The sequence below is a fragment of the Anopheles coustani genome, chromosome 3, assembly GCF_943734705.1.
Source record: "Anopheles coustani chromosome 3, idAnoCousDA_361_x.2, whole genome shotgun sequence".
Taxonomy (NCBI): Eukaryota; Metazoa; Arthropoda; class Insecta; order Diptera; family Culicidae; genus Anopheles; species Anopheles coustani.
The window spans coordinates 80,617,280-80,635,746 of record NC_071288.1 but is presented as its reverse complement, the minus strand read 5'-3'; the positions used below and the strand labels follow the sequence as shown (position 1 = coordinate 80,635,746).

Sequence of the window (18,467 nt, the reverse complement as noted above, 5' to 3'; positions counted from 1 at the left end):
AGATAGGTTTCAGTGCAGTTAAACATGCTGGCATCAAGAACAACGTTGTTTGAACTCCCTCTCCCCCTTTTTACTAAGCTCTGTACGAAAGAAGTCTGAACGCATAGCTGCGGCTGCGGTAATGTGTATATAGTAGAATTTATAATAAGCCGACGGTTTCAACGGTGCGTTTTCGCCTTCGCTTAGCCCTTCCGTCAATTTTTTTTTACATTCCAATAATATACCGAGAGATGTCTAGCAATAGATTTTAAGCGATTTAAAACACAACGAACGCGACCGGACGGAAAGTAGGTTTAGGTATTCTATGAGAATAAAAAGAAAAGGAAGAAATCATTGAGCGTGTTGTTAGTTTTGCACACGATTGTCAACCATCCGAAATTTTGAATTCCGTTACAATCACGTGCAGCGGTATCGAAAGCTAAGGTAAGCGAAATTCAAACGTGCCCAAGATGCTTGCAGCCAAGCTGTATGCGTAGATAATTCGATTTGACGTCCGTCGTTTGCAGTGCCCGATCGAGTACTCCAGAATCTCGGCAGCTGACTCGCAGGTTCTATCTAGTGTTGGGAAAATCGATTACCTGTTGGGATCCAATCTTTCGATTCAAATCCATTTAGAGATCCGGATCTAAAAACCCGAGCGTTAGAGCGAGTCCACCCGAGCGAGGACACCGGTCAGACCTCATATCGCAAGGAGCGCACAGCCTCTTCTATCTTCCCGGTCGGGTACGCTAAAAGTCTAACTTTTCCAAGTCGCGCAAAAAACTCAATCTATGTCCAATAATCCATTCTACCCAGCGTTCGATTTGAGTAAACTGAAATCAATTACATTGTCTCTAGATCGACTTGTTATGCGATTAATTCGGCTAATCATTGAGTCGATTAAAATAGATTATGAACAACTCAGAATCGAATCAAATCACGTCCCAAACTAATCAAATCTGATTCGAATCCTAATAAAATCAAATCTTTAGAATCCGTCAAATAGGATTCGAATCTTAAGAATCCGTCTAGGAATCGAATCTTCGAATCTTCCGAATCCCGATTCTGCCAACACTAATCTGCAGTTTCTCTTCGACTCTTGATGAGATAGGTAAGAATTGTGGGGTGTTGTTGTCGGCTGTGTTTTGTTTTCATTAGGCGATGGGTTCGGGAGGCGTGGATGGAAACGGACATAAACACCCCGTTCGTTAATCGTGTTTAATGAATGCCTGCAGTGTCGTGTTCTAGCCGTGCATCATTAGCCTCTATCGGATGTTTGTGAATTTGTGGTACTTTGTTATGCTAAGTTGGCCGTATCAGTTTGCTTCCCTACGTCGCCGAAAGTGTGCTCCCCAGTTTCGTGTCTGGCCCAGTTGTTTTTTCCTTGTGTACATTGGAATGTTTACAAATGTGTGACACAGTTAAAAGTACGTACTCGCAGTGCCTATGAAGTGTAGTTGTGGTTTGAATGCTGGTTCGGCAATGAAAATGAAACCATCCAGAAAATCGTAAACCTCCTCCCCGAGCAGCGCATCTTAATTCACGCGAAAAACGTGTGTGCCAACCATGTGTTGGTTGTTAATAATCGAGCATTAAAAATAGATTCAACAACACACTACTAATCCGTTCAATACACCCGCCAGAAGGCGTCCATACAAGAACGAACGCGAAAACGACGACGTCAGACGACAGTCGGATAAACTCGATAAATTGCTGAATGGTGCTGTGGTGTGAAGCATGATGTTCAATTAGCATTTGAAAAGGTACCGTCCTATACAAATTATAATTGAATAGCCTCGCGGCTAGTGTTTCCCAGTATAGATTATTAACCGATAAAAAAAACAACACCAACCGACCTACAGTGGGGGAGAAAAAATAGGTCGTAAAGTTCCCGTGGAAACGACGGTTGCTAGAGAATAATGTGTGCAAAGGTTACTCCGTTTAACATACTGCCAAAATGTCCACCCTTCCTCCATCGAAGCAACCGCAAGAAGTGCTCAAAGCACGTTACCGCAATTAAATGTCCCGCAAAACTGATACAGCGCCAAAGATGCGGGCGGTTTGTGGTACGATAAAAACGAGCTGCTTGTTTCATTAAACCAATATAAAACGCCACAACAGCGTTTCATCAAGGCCGCATGTTGACCATTTTGTTTATGGAGGAAAAATCTTGTTTGCGCACAAGGTTAAAATTGCTGCAAGAAGTAGATATGCGTTTTTTTTTTACAAAGGACAACGAAGCAACCGAAGATCAACGTCGCAGCTTGGCTGGACTGAAGAGATATCATTCAGAGTTGTGTATGGAATTTAAATCGGTTTTCTAAACTATTTTACTTTTAGCAATCCGACGGACACCTCGAGTGCATGATCACGCTCTGGAGCGTGAAACAAACCTCCACCACCCTCCACCATTGCCCCCGGCGATGACCTTGAAAGTTCCTGGACACAGGCCGAGACACGCTTGTCATAGTCTCACCATTATCACACACCACTCGTGCAGTGACTTACCTTGGCAGCGCAGTTCAGTTCGCGCGCTAGTCGATGGAAACGAGCCGGTTTTGAAAATTAAAAGAAAAAAAAAGCTAACCCCATAGAAGGGGGTGAACCGACAAACCGCCCGGCATCCAATACAGCTCGACTGAGTCGGGGCTTCACAGTGGCGGCATTTTGAACGAAAGGCCAAACGACGCGATGTATTTACGATCGGTGACCGTGGCCCGGTGGCAGCGACGTTCCCCCGAAACACTGCACGAAGTAAAGCCAGCCAAATTGTGGCCAAATCGGGACACGAATATTCAGAAAGATTTGGTTGGAAATTTCCGAAGCAAAACCGAAGTTGCCGCGGCAAAAACGAAAAATGGTGGCCCCCTTTCGGGGCCCTCGCTCTTTTTCTCTTCTCTTCCTTCTACACATTCTCATGTCTCGAGCTGTTACGCGGAATTGAACCGCGTTGTTTCCACTCCGGCCTCTGCGCACCTACCGCAAGACCGTCGCTCTTTGTTGAGAACGGTGTGCTAAAGGCCCAATATATATCTACTGCGTAGTCGTTTGTATGGACTGTATGGGAATGCATCGTTCGCGCTCAACCCGCTCTAGCCATTTAAACCTCTCGCGGAGCGAATTCATATGGCCACCGCGTTTCGGTTTTTGCTCTTCATTTAGCGATCGCTTGCGCTGCGTACGTAAGAATGAATGACCGCTCGCGCTGGGTATACTCGTACGGGTACCCGTACGTACGTATTCGACCGCGCTGGGTATACCCGTGCGGGTACCCGTACGTCCGTATTCGACCGCGCTGGGTATTCGACTGGTCTACGATTGCTCGCGCTGGGTTTTCGATCGCTCGCGCTGGGTCTTCGAAGACCCGATCGCGCAGGGCATTTAAACTTCGTACCGTATTGCATTGCGCATGCGCACTTTGATGCACAAACCTCGATTTTTCAGTTCGGATCAGCTGCCGCGGCAACAGATGGGCGCGGTAAGGAGAGATTTCTGGCAGTGGCGGGACGGGGAAATTTCTGCGTTGGTGTAAAAGAGACAAGGATATCACCATCTCGCTCTTGCCCATTGAATTCCCTATCTCGACCCGAAGCTTGTGGCGCTTGGGTTGGTCACCTTCGTCCGCCAAACGATTTGCAACATTTTATCAAATTTTTGTTTGACCAAATTGCAGGAATTTGGTCTAAAAGTCCCCGTTCGCGAAGGCACCAACATGAGTCCACCGCATTGGTTTAGGTTGGGTTTTTTTAAGGTTACTCCAACATCCGATAACAATGCGATAATTATTTGATAACGAACCTGGTGGAGTCGAAGGAGCACGGAAAGGGTGGTCAAACTCGCTTGCGCTCGCGGTTAGAGAAACGCGCGATAACGATAAGATAACATCGAACTGAAGTTCATCCCTTTTTGCTTTCTTGGAACGCGTCAAGATGGACAACCGCAAACACGGGTAACACGATTCGTATCCGGCGATCAAACGCATCTGTTGTTTGCTCGCGTCGTAGTCAAATTCTTGCGGTTTGCGAACATTTCACAAAGCAGTCTATTTTCTTCGGGATTTTGGTGGTTAGAGTGACCGTTTTGGTGTGTTGTTGATCCTGTCCCCATTTCCCGCCCCGCAAACAGCAGCAAACCCGAGTAGCAGCAGTGCCGGAGGGGAAAACCGATGAAGCCGCAATCGGTTCGATCCGGGCGCGCAGTGTAGGACAAACCTTCAGGATCGACGGACCACGGTGCATCCCGGAGTCGTGACTTACGTGCCAGTAGTTTAGTGCAAACCCCAGGAAGACAGTTAGTCCGAGACGAGGACCACACCAATTAAGGACGAACACCGGCAGAGACAACGATCGAGAGCAACATGAGTTTCTGCAACAGCAGCTGGGATGTGAAGTGAGTACCGATTTATCGATCCAAAGCCAAACATACTCGACCAAGGAGGTGGTCTTCCGGGAGGACGCTTGATGTAAACGTTTTGATTCCGAACTCCGCCAGCCGAGAGTTCAAAGGGCTAAACGGTTTCGAAAGCTCCATCGAACCGTATTTACCGTTTTACCACAAATGTTGCGCCCCAAAAAAAAAATCCTTGACGCGGTGATGCGTCTTTTTTCATGCGAAACCAATCGGAAAGGTTCAATAAAATTGATCATGTTTTATTTTCGGTATCCTTTTCGGCGTGACCAGACCTTAAGGGGTCACCGGTTCCGTTAGCGATAGGAAGGTGGTGGTACGCTGATGACATAACGCCTCTACGTAAAGGCACAATCCGACCCGGTCTGGATCGATTGAATTTTATTTGCTTTATCGTGTGCCCGTTTCTTTCCTCCCCGGCCTTTGAGTAGCATTGTTATGGTTGGGTAAAAATATACCTTTAAGGGTCTACGAGTTTCTTTGTTTTTGCCCCACCGTCTATCGATTGAAGTTCCGAGGGCTTTGGAAGGAAGGAACCGCGAATCGATAGGACGTGGACGATAAGTGGCCGAAGGAGGCACCCTTATCGTATCGAAGGGGGTCGAATCATATTTACGCGTGCTTCCTAGCAAAGATTGCTCAAGTAACATCAAACCGTTAGGAACGGCGAAACTTGAGGAAGACTTCCTGACTTATCGCGCTTATCATGCCCTTATCCTCGGGTAGAGGGTAGAAAAAAAAATTATGTGCCATGGTACGTTAGGTTCATACAAATAATCCATAATCCTACATCTTGGTAGCGTTAATCCTCTGTACACTTAAAACGATGCCAGCTGCCCTTAAGACTTACCCCTTTCGCCCCTCCGGGGCAACGTTATTTACAATCTGAAAGAACGCTTGAGTAAGTTTGTGCAGCTGCTATCACACATTTGGCGTCATAGGTTGCGCAAGGGTTCTTGTTCAACCAACACGACACGATGCCCAAATGACGTCAATCTTTTTCGTACCTTAACGTTCTAAGGTCCTTCTCAGAAAAAAAGAACACGTGGCAATCACCAAAGATGACTGTGGTAAGATGCAATCCTAAAGAAAATCTCGTACCGCGAATACGCTCACCCGTACTAACCGTGCTCTGATGTCACTCGCGACTAAAGGCCAGCCCCGCAAAACGTCACAACATGTTTACTTCCTTTCTCTCCTTGCGTCGTAGGTCGCGTGGCTTGTGCAACGCTAATCTTGGGGTGAATTTCGCTATCGCTGTTATTAAGCCCTCTCGTGGTCGTGATGCTGCAGGGTGGGAAGCATGTGAATCGATTGCATCCCCTCCGTGGTCCCCAAAGAGGAAACCAAATGAGGCAAATCCGAGGGATAAAGCAATCGTTTGCCATCGCGTTCATTGATTGCGAGGCGAGTGTTGTATAGAGATAATTGAACACGTACTGGGAAATTGGAACATTGAGGTGTTTGCGAACTTCAAGCTAAGCTCCAAGCTCTCCTGTCCTACGATCGAAATCGTTACCAAGGTGAAAAAAATAGAAGTCAGAAGAAGCTGAATTTAAATTTGTGCAAATTTTGTGTAATTTTGGATCAATTTTAGCTGTGTACCACAAATGACTCGAAGAAAAAAATTTAACTAACTTTCTCAAATTCAACTCAAATTTTTGTTGTTGTAAATTATTGTTACAAACAAATTGTAAATCAATAGAAATTTAACAAAAGTACCAACAAATTTCCCTTAAAGGTACAATTTTGTTAAATTTTGTTTAAAAACAAAAAATAGTTTATGCTTACGCTAATAGAATTACACTACAGAAACTATTAAAATTGTCATGTTCTGCGTAAGCCATAATGCAGCTACCAGATAACGAAAAAGAGTTTTTATCGTTGATTCATACACATTTTCATAACACACAATGAAAAGTTAAAATAATTGTAGAAAACATTCTTATTATCAAATGCTTTACAAATTACTAAAAGTGGTTTTTAGGTACGTTAATTTCTTGAAGCTTATACATTAATTTGATGATGCTTTAAAATGTTCAAAATAAAAATCTGACATCTGAAATGAATCCCAATGATTCGTTAATGTTAAAAAAATCAGCAAAGTAAACCCAACGAAAAGGAAAAACTGGGAAGAGAGGCCTTCCTTTTTTTGTTCGCCTCGTTGATGGAAGAATCTTGAAGATTCGTCTAAGATTCACAAAAAAATGCATGAAGATTTATTAAGGTTTCATATGATTCGTTAATGTTTCAACATTCGAATCCCAAAAGATCCACGAATCAATCTCGATGAATCTTAGGTGAAAGATTCATAAGGCCCAACACTACTCTTGTGTCCATAATATCCATTGAACATTCAATGTGGGTAAAATTACTGCTTTTGTGCATTCACTACCTTTGTATTACTTTTCGTTCAATTATCTGGCCGCCACACAATCTGATCCTTATCCACGAGTGCGCACTAGTTTCTGACGCAAAATCCAACTACATCGCCGCCATGGAGCTCTCGTCTGCCCATGTCATTATGGCGTGTTCCTTTGGTGGGGGGGGGGCCACCGTTTTCATGACCATGTTGGCGGCGTGCACCAGCTGTGGTGTCACGATATCGATCATGACCTCCGCGAAAGCGTGCGTCCCATCGTCACCTCCCTCTTGGGGGTCGGGAGGAACCCTTTCATCTTAAAAGCATCGGGTGACCTAAAAGTGCTGCCCTCACGTAACACCGCGGACGTTGAAAGCGAACGAAAAAGACTATGTAATAGCAGTAGCCCCTTCTGGTGCAGTGCACTGCAAGGGCATCTTCCGTCCAGAGGCACTCGAGCCTTTTCCCACCCCAGTAGTTCCGTTTTCGTATTGTCCTGCTTGCTTTTTACCGTATTGTGTGTGTGCAGGCCCAGCAGTCGCATGCACAGAGAAAACCAAGGAGAGTGAAAGAGGCAACGACGCTCCCGGATTGGAAAACTATTGATTTTGCATATTTCATGTTTGCACTCGCCACTATTTGTGCCTATCCTTGCGGGCGATTGCAATTGCTCCTGCCGGAAAGGGTTTGTACTGCACGGTGTTAGGTTTATTGCCCAACGTTCCTCTTTAGCTGCGTACCATTGGAATGGTGTAGGAAATGATCACCCTAGAGCACGCAAACTAAACCAGTTCTCGGGGTAAACTATTTTACTCCCCTCCCCTAACCATTTTCGCGCACAAGACATGCAAAATTTATTTATGCATAATCTCGATGCAACAGGTCAATGGTAAGTTTTCAAAAATAAACATCCTGACACCGCGGAGAGGTAGTTTGTGCGCTCTAAAACACTCCATCCCGGTCTCGTACCTGCCTCTCTAGGTTCGTCTGGATTGGTTTAGAATCTATTTTTACCGGTAAAACCCATTAGACAGCTGGACAGCGTTACATTTGGGCTGGTTTTATGATTATTTTTATACCTTTACGCTGTCTAGCAAAATTAAAATATCATTCAATGCTCGGTTTTGAAGAAAAGTAGTCCTCATAGACTCAATGATAATAACATATCGAAAATAGAGCCTTACCAACGAAACCTAATGGCGGTGGGAACATAAATTAGAATGTCCACAGGTTTGTAGGACATTAGCGTTCCATTATCTTGTGATTGGTTAATGTTGTGTATCTTCAGTAGGGTTGAGTGTAAAGCGTTGAATTAAAATTGTACTATGCATTCCATCCCAGGAAAATAATAAACTACGCCAAGCCAAAATGTTGCTGCATAAATAAATCGCCACAAATCGCGTTTAAAATTCATTTCTTTGGCTAAACTCCTGCTATTCATCCTGTGTAGTATCATTTAAAAGATTAATTAATATTTAAAAGTATATTACCCCTTTACTCAAACTCCACTGCACTATACTCGAATATGAGTCCCATTTGAAACATCATCATATTGAGAAAATAGCGATTGAAAATCTTAACATAAGATTATGTTTTGCTGTTATTAGTGATATAAAATCTATGTTTGGTTGATCACAACTTTTGTATTATAACACAAACATTTCCTTGAGAACGACATTTATATTAAATAAATTTTTCAATACTAAAATGGTGAAAATAAACCATATGGGACACGATATGCGGGTACTTTCGAAGGCGAAAGCAAAAGTACTCGCATATCAGTCCCATCCTATATGATACTTTGTTTACCTTGGACGTAAAAACATGGATGTTTGGTTTTTCATTCCATACGGATGTTTGCACTTTAACAGAGTATAATATAATTTTTAAAAAACGCTTGAATTACAACCATTTGTTGTTTATTTCAATTACTTTATATTACAAAATTGTTAAAGTTTCAATAACTATGACATTTCTTTAATTTTAGCAAAGAAAACATATATGAGACTTTCAATATGGGACGCAATCAATATGGTATTTTTTTTCACATTTGCATGCACTAAATGGCCATTTTGAGATATTTTTTCGAAAATATATTGAAAACGAAAATTAGTCATGGTGTGCTCAAAAGTGATGAATAGTCAAATGGGACTGATATGCGAGTGTGGGCAGTGCATGATTAGTTTAAACCGTTATGTTCTTTTAAGTGAACCGTTAACGCTCAAATATTCGAAAATAATGCATGTGTTACGCTTTGCATAGCTTGCGGCACAAATGTGAGCCAAGGCTAGGCCTCAAAGGGCTACTCGGTCACCCTTTGTTTGGACAATGGTGCCTAAAGGAATGCAATGGGTGACAAGCCAACTTTCCGCATGGTCTCTTTACAATAAATTTGCTTTCTGGAAGACGAACTGTGTAGTCCTCCGCTAATCTACAGTTTATCAATTTTTAGTCTGCCTCCTAAAAGTAATCTAGTTTTTTTCTTCTTATGGTTTCAACATGTTTACTCTTTGCCTATATCGATAAAGAAAAGTAGATTAGAAAACAAACTCCATCCATGACATCACGTGCCATTATCAGATGAACTCATGCTGCTCATCGATGTCGGTGCATCCGTCACTGGCAATCGCAGTGTGGGTAGTGTCTGCGCACGGTCACACCAAACGCTAGACACGCGCCAACCACCGGCAAATTAATGGGTCACTAGGGGGCACACTAATAGAATGCTAGCGCCTAATGAATCTTCCGGGAATTCCCGAGACTTCGCACTGCACGTGATTGCAGTTGAAGGCATTTTTTTCATGATCCTTATTTTTCTTATGTAATTATGTATCCATAGAAGATATTACCAAGCTAAATAACAACTTTAAACTGCGTTAAACTGCTGGTAAACACTAGAACTATCGCGATTTTCACGTTTGAAACTTTACCGCGGTTTATGTTTAATTTTTAAAAGAGAATTTTATTTTTGAATATATAAAAATTAACATTCTATTCGATGAGTGAAAGTCATGCATTAACATTTGGTAGAATTGTTTAAACTTAAGAAATAAATTGGAGTAATTGTAGTGTTAAATAATCGCAATCTGATCTCCAGCTGATGACGACAGCACACCCTTTACCTTAGGTCATTAATTTCGCAATGAATCAGTAGAATTGTACACCCGGGTTTCGCGAGCATGGAAAACATAAAATTTAAAGTACCTTTCCAACATCATCTCGATCAAACACGCGGGACTAGGTTTGCCATCATTGCTTTACACCTGAGGAGGTTTGCAGTTCACGAAAGGAATGGACAAATAATTCATCACCATTGCTTGCGCTTCCTGCTGCCAGAAACGATGGTTAAACCCCTCCAACCTCCTCGCCGGTGTGGAGGTGTTGGGCGAAGTGTATTGTTTTCCTTCATTTGCCAAATTGTTTGCGTGCACACCCCCGTGGGTGGTTGTGGTGGTGGTGGAGGTTGCGCAATGGCATCCACGTGTTGCCGGTGATTCGGTTGCGGGTGAGGAATTCCGTCACGGTACTTCGTCGCGCCTTTTGGATGAATGTCCGGCGAACGCAGACCATCCAACATTTGGGCAAAGGCTGGTGGCGCCTAGCCTTTAGTATGCAATTGCGTCGACCGAGGGCACTTCGAGCGGTGGTGTCGAGGCGAAGGAGTGGTAGTAGCGGTAGGACAATCGCATCAAAACAACCTCGCTCTTTGCCATGCGCATGAGGAAACCGGCATCGGTGTGTACACACAGTTTTCGTGAAAAGCGCACATTAATAACGGGCCAGTAAAGAGCATCTGCTCATAAATAACGCATGTTTATGTTTCCCAATCGTTTCTTGCTTTATTTATGTAGTTTTTCAAGTAAAACGTACAAAGTGTTGCAATTGTTATTGCTCGAAAACATTGACACCCTTTTACTCGACATAATAGTTACTTTTACAGCCATTTTTGAGAACTAAAACTCGATTGAAATCCCCTTCATCTAACTTATCGATTCACCCACTGCGGAAACGTACATTTGCAATGCATGGTTATAGTTTGGAAAAAGAAAATACAAAAACGGTGCAGGTAATAATGACATTCGATTTTCACGCCCGTCAGCCGCCCCACCTTTTAAGGCCCATCCGATCATCATTGCAATTCGTCCTAGTTTTTAGTTCAGCTTAGGGGAAAGTGTTCCAATATACACCGGTGGGGCGAAAGGCACCGTACCTATTTGGGCAGAATATTGTATGTTTTTAAATTCGTTTGCTTCATTCTTTTAAAATTCGGCTGGCCCGCAAATTTGACGATAAAAATTTTGTTTGGTAAAAGAGTAAATGAGGCCCCGGCCGCCATGTTTTCGATCGTGGGTACACCTCTTGTGGACGTTTAAACTGAATGTATGCAATTGGTGATACATTAATTCGTTAAATTCAACCTACGAGTATTTGAATCGTAGTGTGTACCGTTAATTTCGGCTACGCAATCAACCTAGGGGTGCGGTATGAGGGGGGCCCACGGGCCCCCCTTATTTCTCAAAACTATAACAAACTCTCTTTTTCAGTAGACCTAGCGCAGTCCGCTCGCTGCGCTCGCTGCGGGCGCGCCGCCGTTTCCAACTCATTTCTTCGACTAAACTCATTGTTTCATGCTGTCCATCATGTGTGGTATAGTTTAGTTACTAGTAACTTACAGTAACTTAACATGTAAAAGTATATTAACCCGCATTCAACCTCCACTGCGTGATTAGTTTAAACCGTTATGTTCTTTTAAGCGAACCGTTAGCGATCAAATATTTGAAAAGTATGCATGCGTCGCGCTTTGCATAGCTTCAGGCGCTTAATGTAAACCAGTAGGAAGAGGAGAATCTAGCCCGGGGCCTCATTTACTCTTTTACCTTTTGTTTAATCTTGAATCATATGGAGTAAAATCCCCAATAAGGCCCCCTTCTCGTCGCAATCGAATGACTTCATATTTATAAATTCATGAACAAAAAACTCAAACCTCTCCAGCCATATGTAAAAAGCAAAAAAGGTAAAAATATAAATGAAGCCCCGACCGCGATCCTGAAGCTATGCAAAACGTGACACATGCCTTTTTTCGAATATTTGAACGCTAGCGGTTCGTTTAAAGGACATAACGGTTTAAACAAATCATTCACGGGAGGTTAAATGGTGAATATACTTTTACATTACCTTTTAATCCATACTGCACAGGATGGATCGCATGAACCAATGAGTTAAAAATGTTCGAAGTTGCTAAAAGTAGCTAGTAATCAAGATGTTAACGTATTTAAAGCTGTTTCTTAACGATAAAAATTTAAATGTGATAATGGATTAATCATTTTTGAAACACTAAGCTGGAAGGTGCATATTGGAACACTGTTCCTTTAAGTTCCGCTAGACCGCGGAAAAGCAACATTGCCCCTCCGAGATACCCAACCCACCCCAAACGGCCTGCTGCTTTTATCGGTCAATTCCGCTACGGCAGAAAAAAAGGAAAAAGGCACCAGCACACGCATACACCCTTTCGTGAGTCAAACGCTGCGAAATTTTATTTTCCGGCCTTACCATGCGAACTTGTTTTCCCCGCGCTTTCCGCGTGCAATGGAAGCGCTTTTTTTTCGGGTTACGCTGGTAATTGTTGGCGGCCACTTGACCACCGTGTGTGTGTTGGTGCGTTTGGCTGATATTACCTCGAACCCCAGCTGACGGCCAGCCGCGGGCGTGCGGGCTCGTGAAGAGGCACCGTTAACATTTTCCGAGTCGAAATCCGATCCGATCCAGTGCGATCATCATCAGTTCAAGATCGCTACTGCCCGCGCGAGGCACGCGTCCGATCGGTGGAAAGTGGAAAACCGGGAGCGAATTTGTGAAGAATCGTGACGCTTTTGCAAACGGTTCTGTGTTTTTAACGATCGTGCTTCGAGTAAGAAGTGTACAATAAACCTGTCTAGCGTTTTTCATCTGTGATCTTTATCTCCCAACAAAGAGACATTCTTTTTTGGGGCGTGTGCAAGAGAAGACTTACGACAACAATGTTCGGGCGCAAATCTTCCAAGCGTCGTCGGAAATCTTATCCCGCAAAGCAGGCGTATCGAACGCACCATTCGCATAGGTAACGATAACCCTGGGTAGCAAAGCAGGCCATAAGCCCACCGTGGCTAGCAATTCATGCCGCACCTCAAAAAGTCGGAGTACTTTAATTTCCAAAAGATTTGCCTGTCATCGCGAGCCCTTATCTTTACAACTAAAACTTAACTACTCGTAGAACGGTCAAGTGGCTCGTATATCGTACGCGAATGCACATGCGGAACTGTTGATAACGAAGGATTGAAATTAAGGCCAATTGATAGCAAATTGGTTTTCGAACGGAAAATGCAAAAAAAAATCATCGGACATGATGGACATGCCGACGCTTTGCTTCCTGCACGTGAACGGAAGGTTTTTTGGGTAATGCGGTTTATGCAACGCGCTTTTCAGTGAATTAATCGAATAAAAAGAGAGTGTAGGATAATGGGTAATAGCATTAGTCTTTTTTCTTAATGCTTCCGTCAGTGACGTCGTGTATGATGTCTGTAAACTTTATTGTTTATTATGTTTCCTTGTTTTAGTTTTTTACATGCTTTGGCAGCATTACGTTGAAGATTGTGTATTTTGAATTTAACTAATTTCGTCATTCCTTACGAAATAAATTTTAAATGAATCGTGGCATCCTTTAGTTAACAGAATTTTTTTACTGATCATTTTTTATACAGATATTGAGATATTTTCGGTACACTTTCAACACCGATTTCGTTGGATTAGATCTAACTTAATCTATTGTGTTTAGTGTATTTAGTACTAGGATCTACCTTTATGACCGTCTATGTAAACCTTCAGTCTTACCTTTTTGCTTCCCATCACCCTCAGAATCTACATCGTGACCTGGAACGTGAGCACCAAGTTTCCGGAAAACATTTCGCTCAACAAACTGCTCGGCCTGGAGAACCGACCGGAACAGGACACACACCTTCCGGATTTTTTCGTGATTGGGTAAGTGGAAACGGAAATGAAACGAAAATATTTCTATGACCCACTTTTATATCGCGTTATTGTGTTCGATTTTAGGTTGCAAGAGGTAAACGCTCAGCCGCAGAACACGCTGTTCAACCTGTTCAAGGATGATCTATGGACGCAGAAGTTCAAGGAGGTGCTGAAGGAGCGGGACTATGTCGTTATCAAGACGGAACAGATGCAGGGGCTTTTGCTGTCGGTATTTGCCCGCCGGAAACACCTGCTGCATCTTCGCCAGGTCGAAACGGAGTACACCCGTACGGGTCTCGGTGGAATCTGGGTAGGGCTTTTGCGAAACAACGGTGGGCCAAGGGAACTTAATCCAACAACAAATCGAACGCTTCTTGCAGGGCAACAAGGGAGCGGTCAGCATACGGTTGAACGTGTACGGTAGCTCAATCTGTCTGGTGAACTCCCACCTGCCCGCACACGACCATATGCTGGAGGAGCGTATTAGCGACTACGAACGTATCGTGCAGGAGCAGAAATTCCACATCAAGGCGAAGGAGTCCATTTTTGACCATGAGTAAACATCGTGCGAGTACTTCCCTGAAACCACCTTGCGCTAATCCGTGCCATTTCTTTTCCCCCACTGCCAGTTATGTGTTCTGGTTCGGTGACCTGAACTTCCGACTGACCGGTGAAGCGACGACGTCCGCCGATGAAATCCGTGCCATGGTGGCTCGCGACGAGCTGAAGCAGCTGATCGAAAAGGACCAGCTGTTACTAGTGCGCCGCGAAGGCCGCGCGTTCCAGAAGCTCCAGGAACGGTTGCCTCAGTTTCCGCCGACGTTCAAGTTCGAGCATGGCACGAGCGAGTATGACATGAAGTAAGGATAGGCGAGCGCAAACCACTCCATCTTGCAATAGTCGATATCGGGAGCGATAACTAACGATACTTTCTTTTAGACGACGACCCGCCTGGACCGATCGGATATTGTACGCCGTGAATGAGAACAACTACCGCAACGTGCGGCTTACGGTGGAGCAAACCTCCTACAAGAGCCATCCGAGCTACAGTATTAGCGACCACAAGCCGGTCACCAGTGAGTTTACCCTCAAGGTATGTGACGTGATCGATTGCTGGCGGCACATGACGATGGCTTCCGAGACCTGGTCATTTTTGTGCGTGCCTGGGAAAGAAGGGGTTTGTGTGAACAATGTGGTGTGGTTAAGATACATATGTGTGTGTTTATCAACACGAAAGAGTTATCCATTCCATTGGAACACATCCACCCAGGATACATTTATTCCCACTCACTCACCCGCCGAGGATCTTCCGGGTGTTCACCATTGTACAAATACATTCATCCCGGGTGATCAATCTGCACACCGGGTGATCAATGTGCTCATGTGCTACCATGAAGGGTCCCTGATTGAACGATTTACTAACTAGCCACAACCGACAAGGAAATCCAATTTCGTCCTCCGTCCTCAATCGTGCCTGATCAGGCTGTGATGTTTACAAGAGAATCTAATCACATCCCCATCTCCCGATGTTCGATGAGTTTTCCATTTTCCCATTCCATTCCATAACGTCTGCGAAAAAACCTGCCCTGTATGTTTGTTTGTGTGTGTGTCTTTGTGTTTGTTTTTTTTTGTTTCTTGTCCTTCTAACTTCCTTTCTGTTTCATTTGTAACCAAACCGTCCTACCTTACTGGCGCCCGTTGATACGCGGGCCCCGACCTCTGACACAGTGTTCGCTTGGGGTTAGTCAGGACGAGAATGGCAATGTGCAGTACGCCACCGAGCAGGCGGCCAGCGGCAAGCACAAGACGATAAGGCGCAAGAAACGACGTCCCGTGGCGCCGAACCGAACGAGCGCACTAGTTGACACCCCTAGGGAGGCAGCTAGGGTGAGTTCGACTTTTGCCGGTCTTGCGTAAAGCCGCTAGCTTCAGGACGCTTATCGATCGCACAAACAGCCTTTTCCGTTCATTCATTCGGGAAGATGGTTGGCAAACCGTGTGTGTTTAACCATTTCGATCACTTTATCATATATTTTAAGGCATGGTAACTTTGGTATTTAGTTTAGTTGATTAAGGATTTCCTGACCACACTGAACAGTATTATTCGAATGGGAAAAGAAACTTTAACTGCTTTAGATTGCTTATGTGAATATGCACGAATTTCCAAATTTTAACTTATATTTTCAACAGAATGAAACTAAGAAGATCCATTTATAGAAATAATCGATATCTAATCAGAAATTGTTCAAGATTTCAAAACGGCAACAAAACTAAGCATTTTCAATTCACTTTTTGATGTATCTTGTGTAGCTAAATTAGCATTTGTTATAAGATATGTAAAGGAGTTGAACAAAAATAACATGAAATATTTAGAAAAACAACTCGTATTTAGAGGCAAAAAACATAAGGCGATTCTTGCGATCGTATTAAATAGTAAGAATAACCCTTTTCAATCTCTAGTACTTTCCGCAAAAAACTACTTCATTTTCCTATTTGATTATTTGTTCAAAACCGGTGAAAGTTATTTAGGAAAAAGCTTTATTTTTCCTGCTTATTACTGTACTGTATGGCGTGAGATATTTTTGTTTTGTCACTTCAAATGCATGCTTTAGCTTGTTACTAACACACTTTCAGTATATGGGTAAAACTAATTTAACCAATAATTGTTGCTTTATAGTTTGCCTTATTCGCTTATGGGTGGTAAATGTATTTTTTCCTTTTTTTTCTTTCTTTTATTTACAACAACTTCACTGGCACGCTGCTACTTAACTGCACGTAATCGTAATGTAATGGATGCACGCAATAATAAATAAACAAATCGAATCGTAACGTATGTCCGCAAAATGCACGCACGCACGCACGCTCCGCACCTACGTTCCACTCGTATCACCACCAAACTAACATCATGGCCAAACCATGGCCGGTTTGCCGCCGGATTGCTGTATGTGCACGGTCCGGTCGTGGGTCCGGGTTTTGCGCGTCTCCTTTCAATCGGCGCTGTGGCGTTTCCTTTATACCGCGTTCCACTCGAACCTATTTTCGCACTCGCACGTGTTGGCTGTGTGCGGTTCGTTTAAAAAAAACACACCCACAAACAGATCAGTCGTAAATCCCAGTACAATGCTGAACACTTCCGGAAGTATCACAATAATCGGCTCAGTTATAAGCTCGCCATGGCTAACAATACCGATATTCACTCTTTCGACGATATCGTCGCGGATCTGACCGACGGACAGGTGTACGAGGACACGACCGAGCGTACGATCACCTTCCGGCCGATCGACCTATGGCTCGTTGGGGAACCGAACACGATCGAGTACGTCATTCCGACTGGTTTCGAGGAGAGCAATGCCGACTGGATCGGAATCTATCGGGTAAGTGGTTCGTCGGGTTCTCCGGGCGACGATCGTACCGTGTTCCTATTAATACTCCCACTTAACTTATTACACTTGATTGCAGGAAAACTTCACTAGTCTGAGCGAATACCTTGCGTACGAGTATACGGAAACGTACAAGGATAAGCAGCACCAGCTGAACGAGCAGCAAATTCAGCATCTGCAAAACACACGCACCGTGCAGCTGACCTTCTCCGAGAATGTCAGCCTCCCGCTAGGGGAACGCTACCAGCTGCTCTACTTCCAGAGCACCGGTACGCGTGGTGTTACCGGTCTCGTCGGTATCAGTGAACCATTCGCGGTCGAGAAGCGCTGCCCGTCGCCCTCCTTCGACGATATCGATTGATTGCACCGGGTGAAACGCTACTAACAGAACCCCGATCGATATCCGGACGTCCCTCACGAAAAAAAATCGCTGGGGAAATCCGATGATCGACCGGTGGTTTCCTCGCCCGGTGGTCAATCACAGTTCGTTACCGAAACCTTCTTACGGTATAGGTTTCGGGACACGTATTACAATGGTTAATTCGTTCTTTTTAAACAAAACATTTACAACCGTTGTCGGTTAGAATTATCTTCCAATATTTCAAACAATACCATCAAAATGAAATGGTGAAAGGATTTCCCCGTCCCGGTCACCGTTATCAGAGCGCCATACATTGTCTGCAAGCGAAGGTTTGTCGGAATCAAAGAAATTCACACTTTATCAGGATGGAGGCCTTACTGCGTAAGCTTACCTAGATTAATGCAATTAAACACTTTAACTCACGGTGCACTTACACATCGATCAGTTCAATTCAGCTATATGATATCAGTGCTGATATCTGATCTTGTTTATGAGCACCATATAGCTGCCGCCAAACTATTATCAACAGAACTTATCGCTTGCAAAAATAGCATTATCAAACATTCGATTTTTCAATTTAGACCGCCTTAGAGCGACTGGTGTGCAGGGTGAATTACGTAACCGATTGATTGTTCAACATGTTTTACCTTAAGTAAGCAACAGTTTACTGTTAGCAATTTTGTGAAGAGTTTTATTTGGTTCATTTTATTTTTTTATTTTTGTTTCTGTTATAAGAATGTTCACTTTCTCTCTCTCTCTTTCCACCTGAACACACGAGTGTAGGTCACACATCACGGGTACCATTTACTACGATATTTATACACATGCATATACTTAAACACTACAAGTTAGTTGTTTCGCCAAACCACTAGAAGAGCAGAAATTCCAGACCAGCAAATGTGTACGCCAATCAAAATGCCGAAAAGTGTAGACGTCACGTCCCTTATATTCTACTTGTTAATTTTCCATTGCT

General features: G+C 43.6%; 1 protein-coding gene across 1 annotated transcript; it reads left to right on the top strand.

The window, feature by feature from the left end:
• The first annotated feature begins 1,380 nt into the window (after window positions 1-1,380).
• On the top strand, window positions 1,381-18,228 carry LOC131260934 (phosphatidylinositol 4,5-bisphosphate 5-phosphatase A-like). The gene is made up of 9 exons (XM_058262795.1): window positions 1,381-1,742; window positions 4,108-4,368; window positions 13,640-13,762; window positions 13,838-14,063; window positions 14,134-14,309; window positions 14,383-14,613; window positions 14,693-14,846; window positions 16,852-17,127; window positions 17,213-18,228. The coding sequence occupies exons 2-9, from the start codon at window positions 4,337-4,339 to the stop codon at window positions 17,492-17,494; spliced, it is 1,500 nt and encodes a 499-aa protein (XP_058118778.1). The 5' UTR covers window positions 1,381-1,742; window positions 4,108-4,336; the 3' UTR covers window positions 17,495-18,228.
• The last annotated feature ends 239 nt before the right edge of the window (window positions 18,229-18,467 follow it).

What these genes read in the sequence shown, in the direction of transcription:
- LOC131260934 (XM_058262795.1), top strand. Translation starts at nt 4,337, where the DNA reads ATGAGTTTCTGCAACAGCAGCTGGGATGTGAA. An exon ending in ACGAGCGAGTATGACATGAA is followed by an intron (nt 14,614 to 14,692) that starts GTAAGGATAGGC and finishes ACTTTCTTTTAG; the next exon opens with ACGACGACCCGCCTGGACCG. An exon ending in ACTGGATCGGAATCTATCGG is followed by an intron (nt 17,128 to 17,212) that starts GTAAGTGGTTCG and finishes ACTTGATTGCAG; the next exon opens with GAAAACTTCACTAGTCTGAG.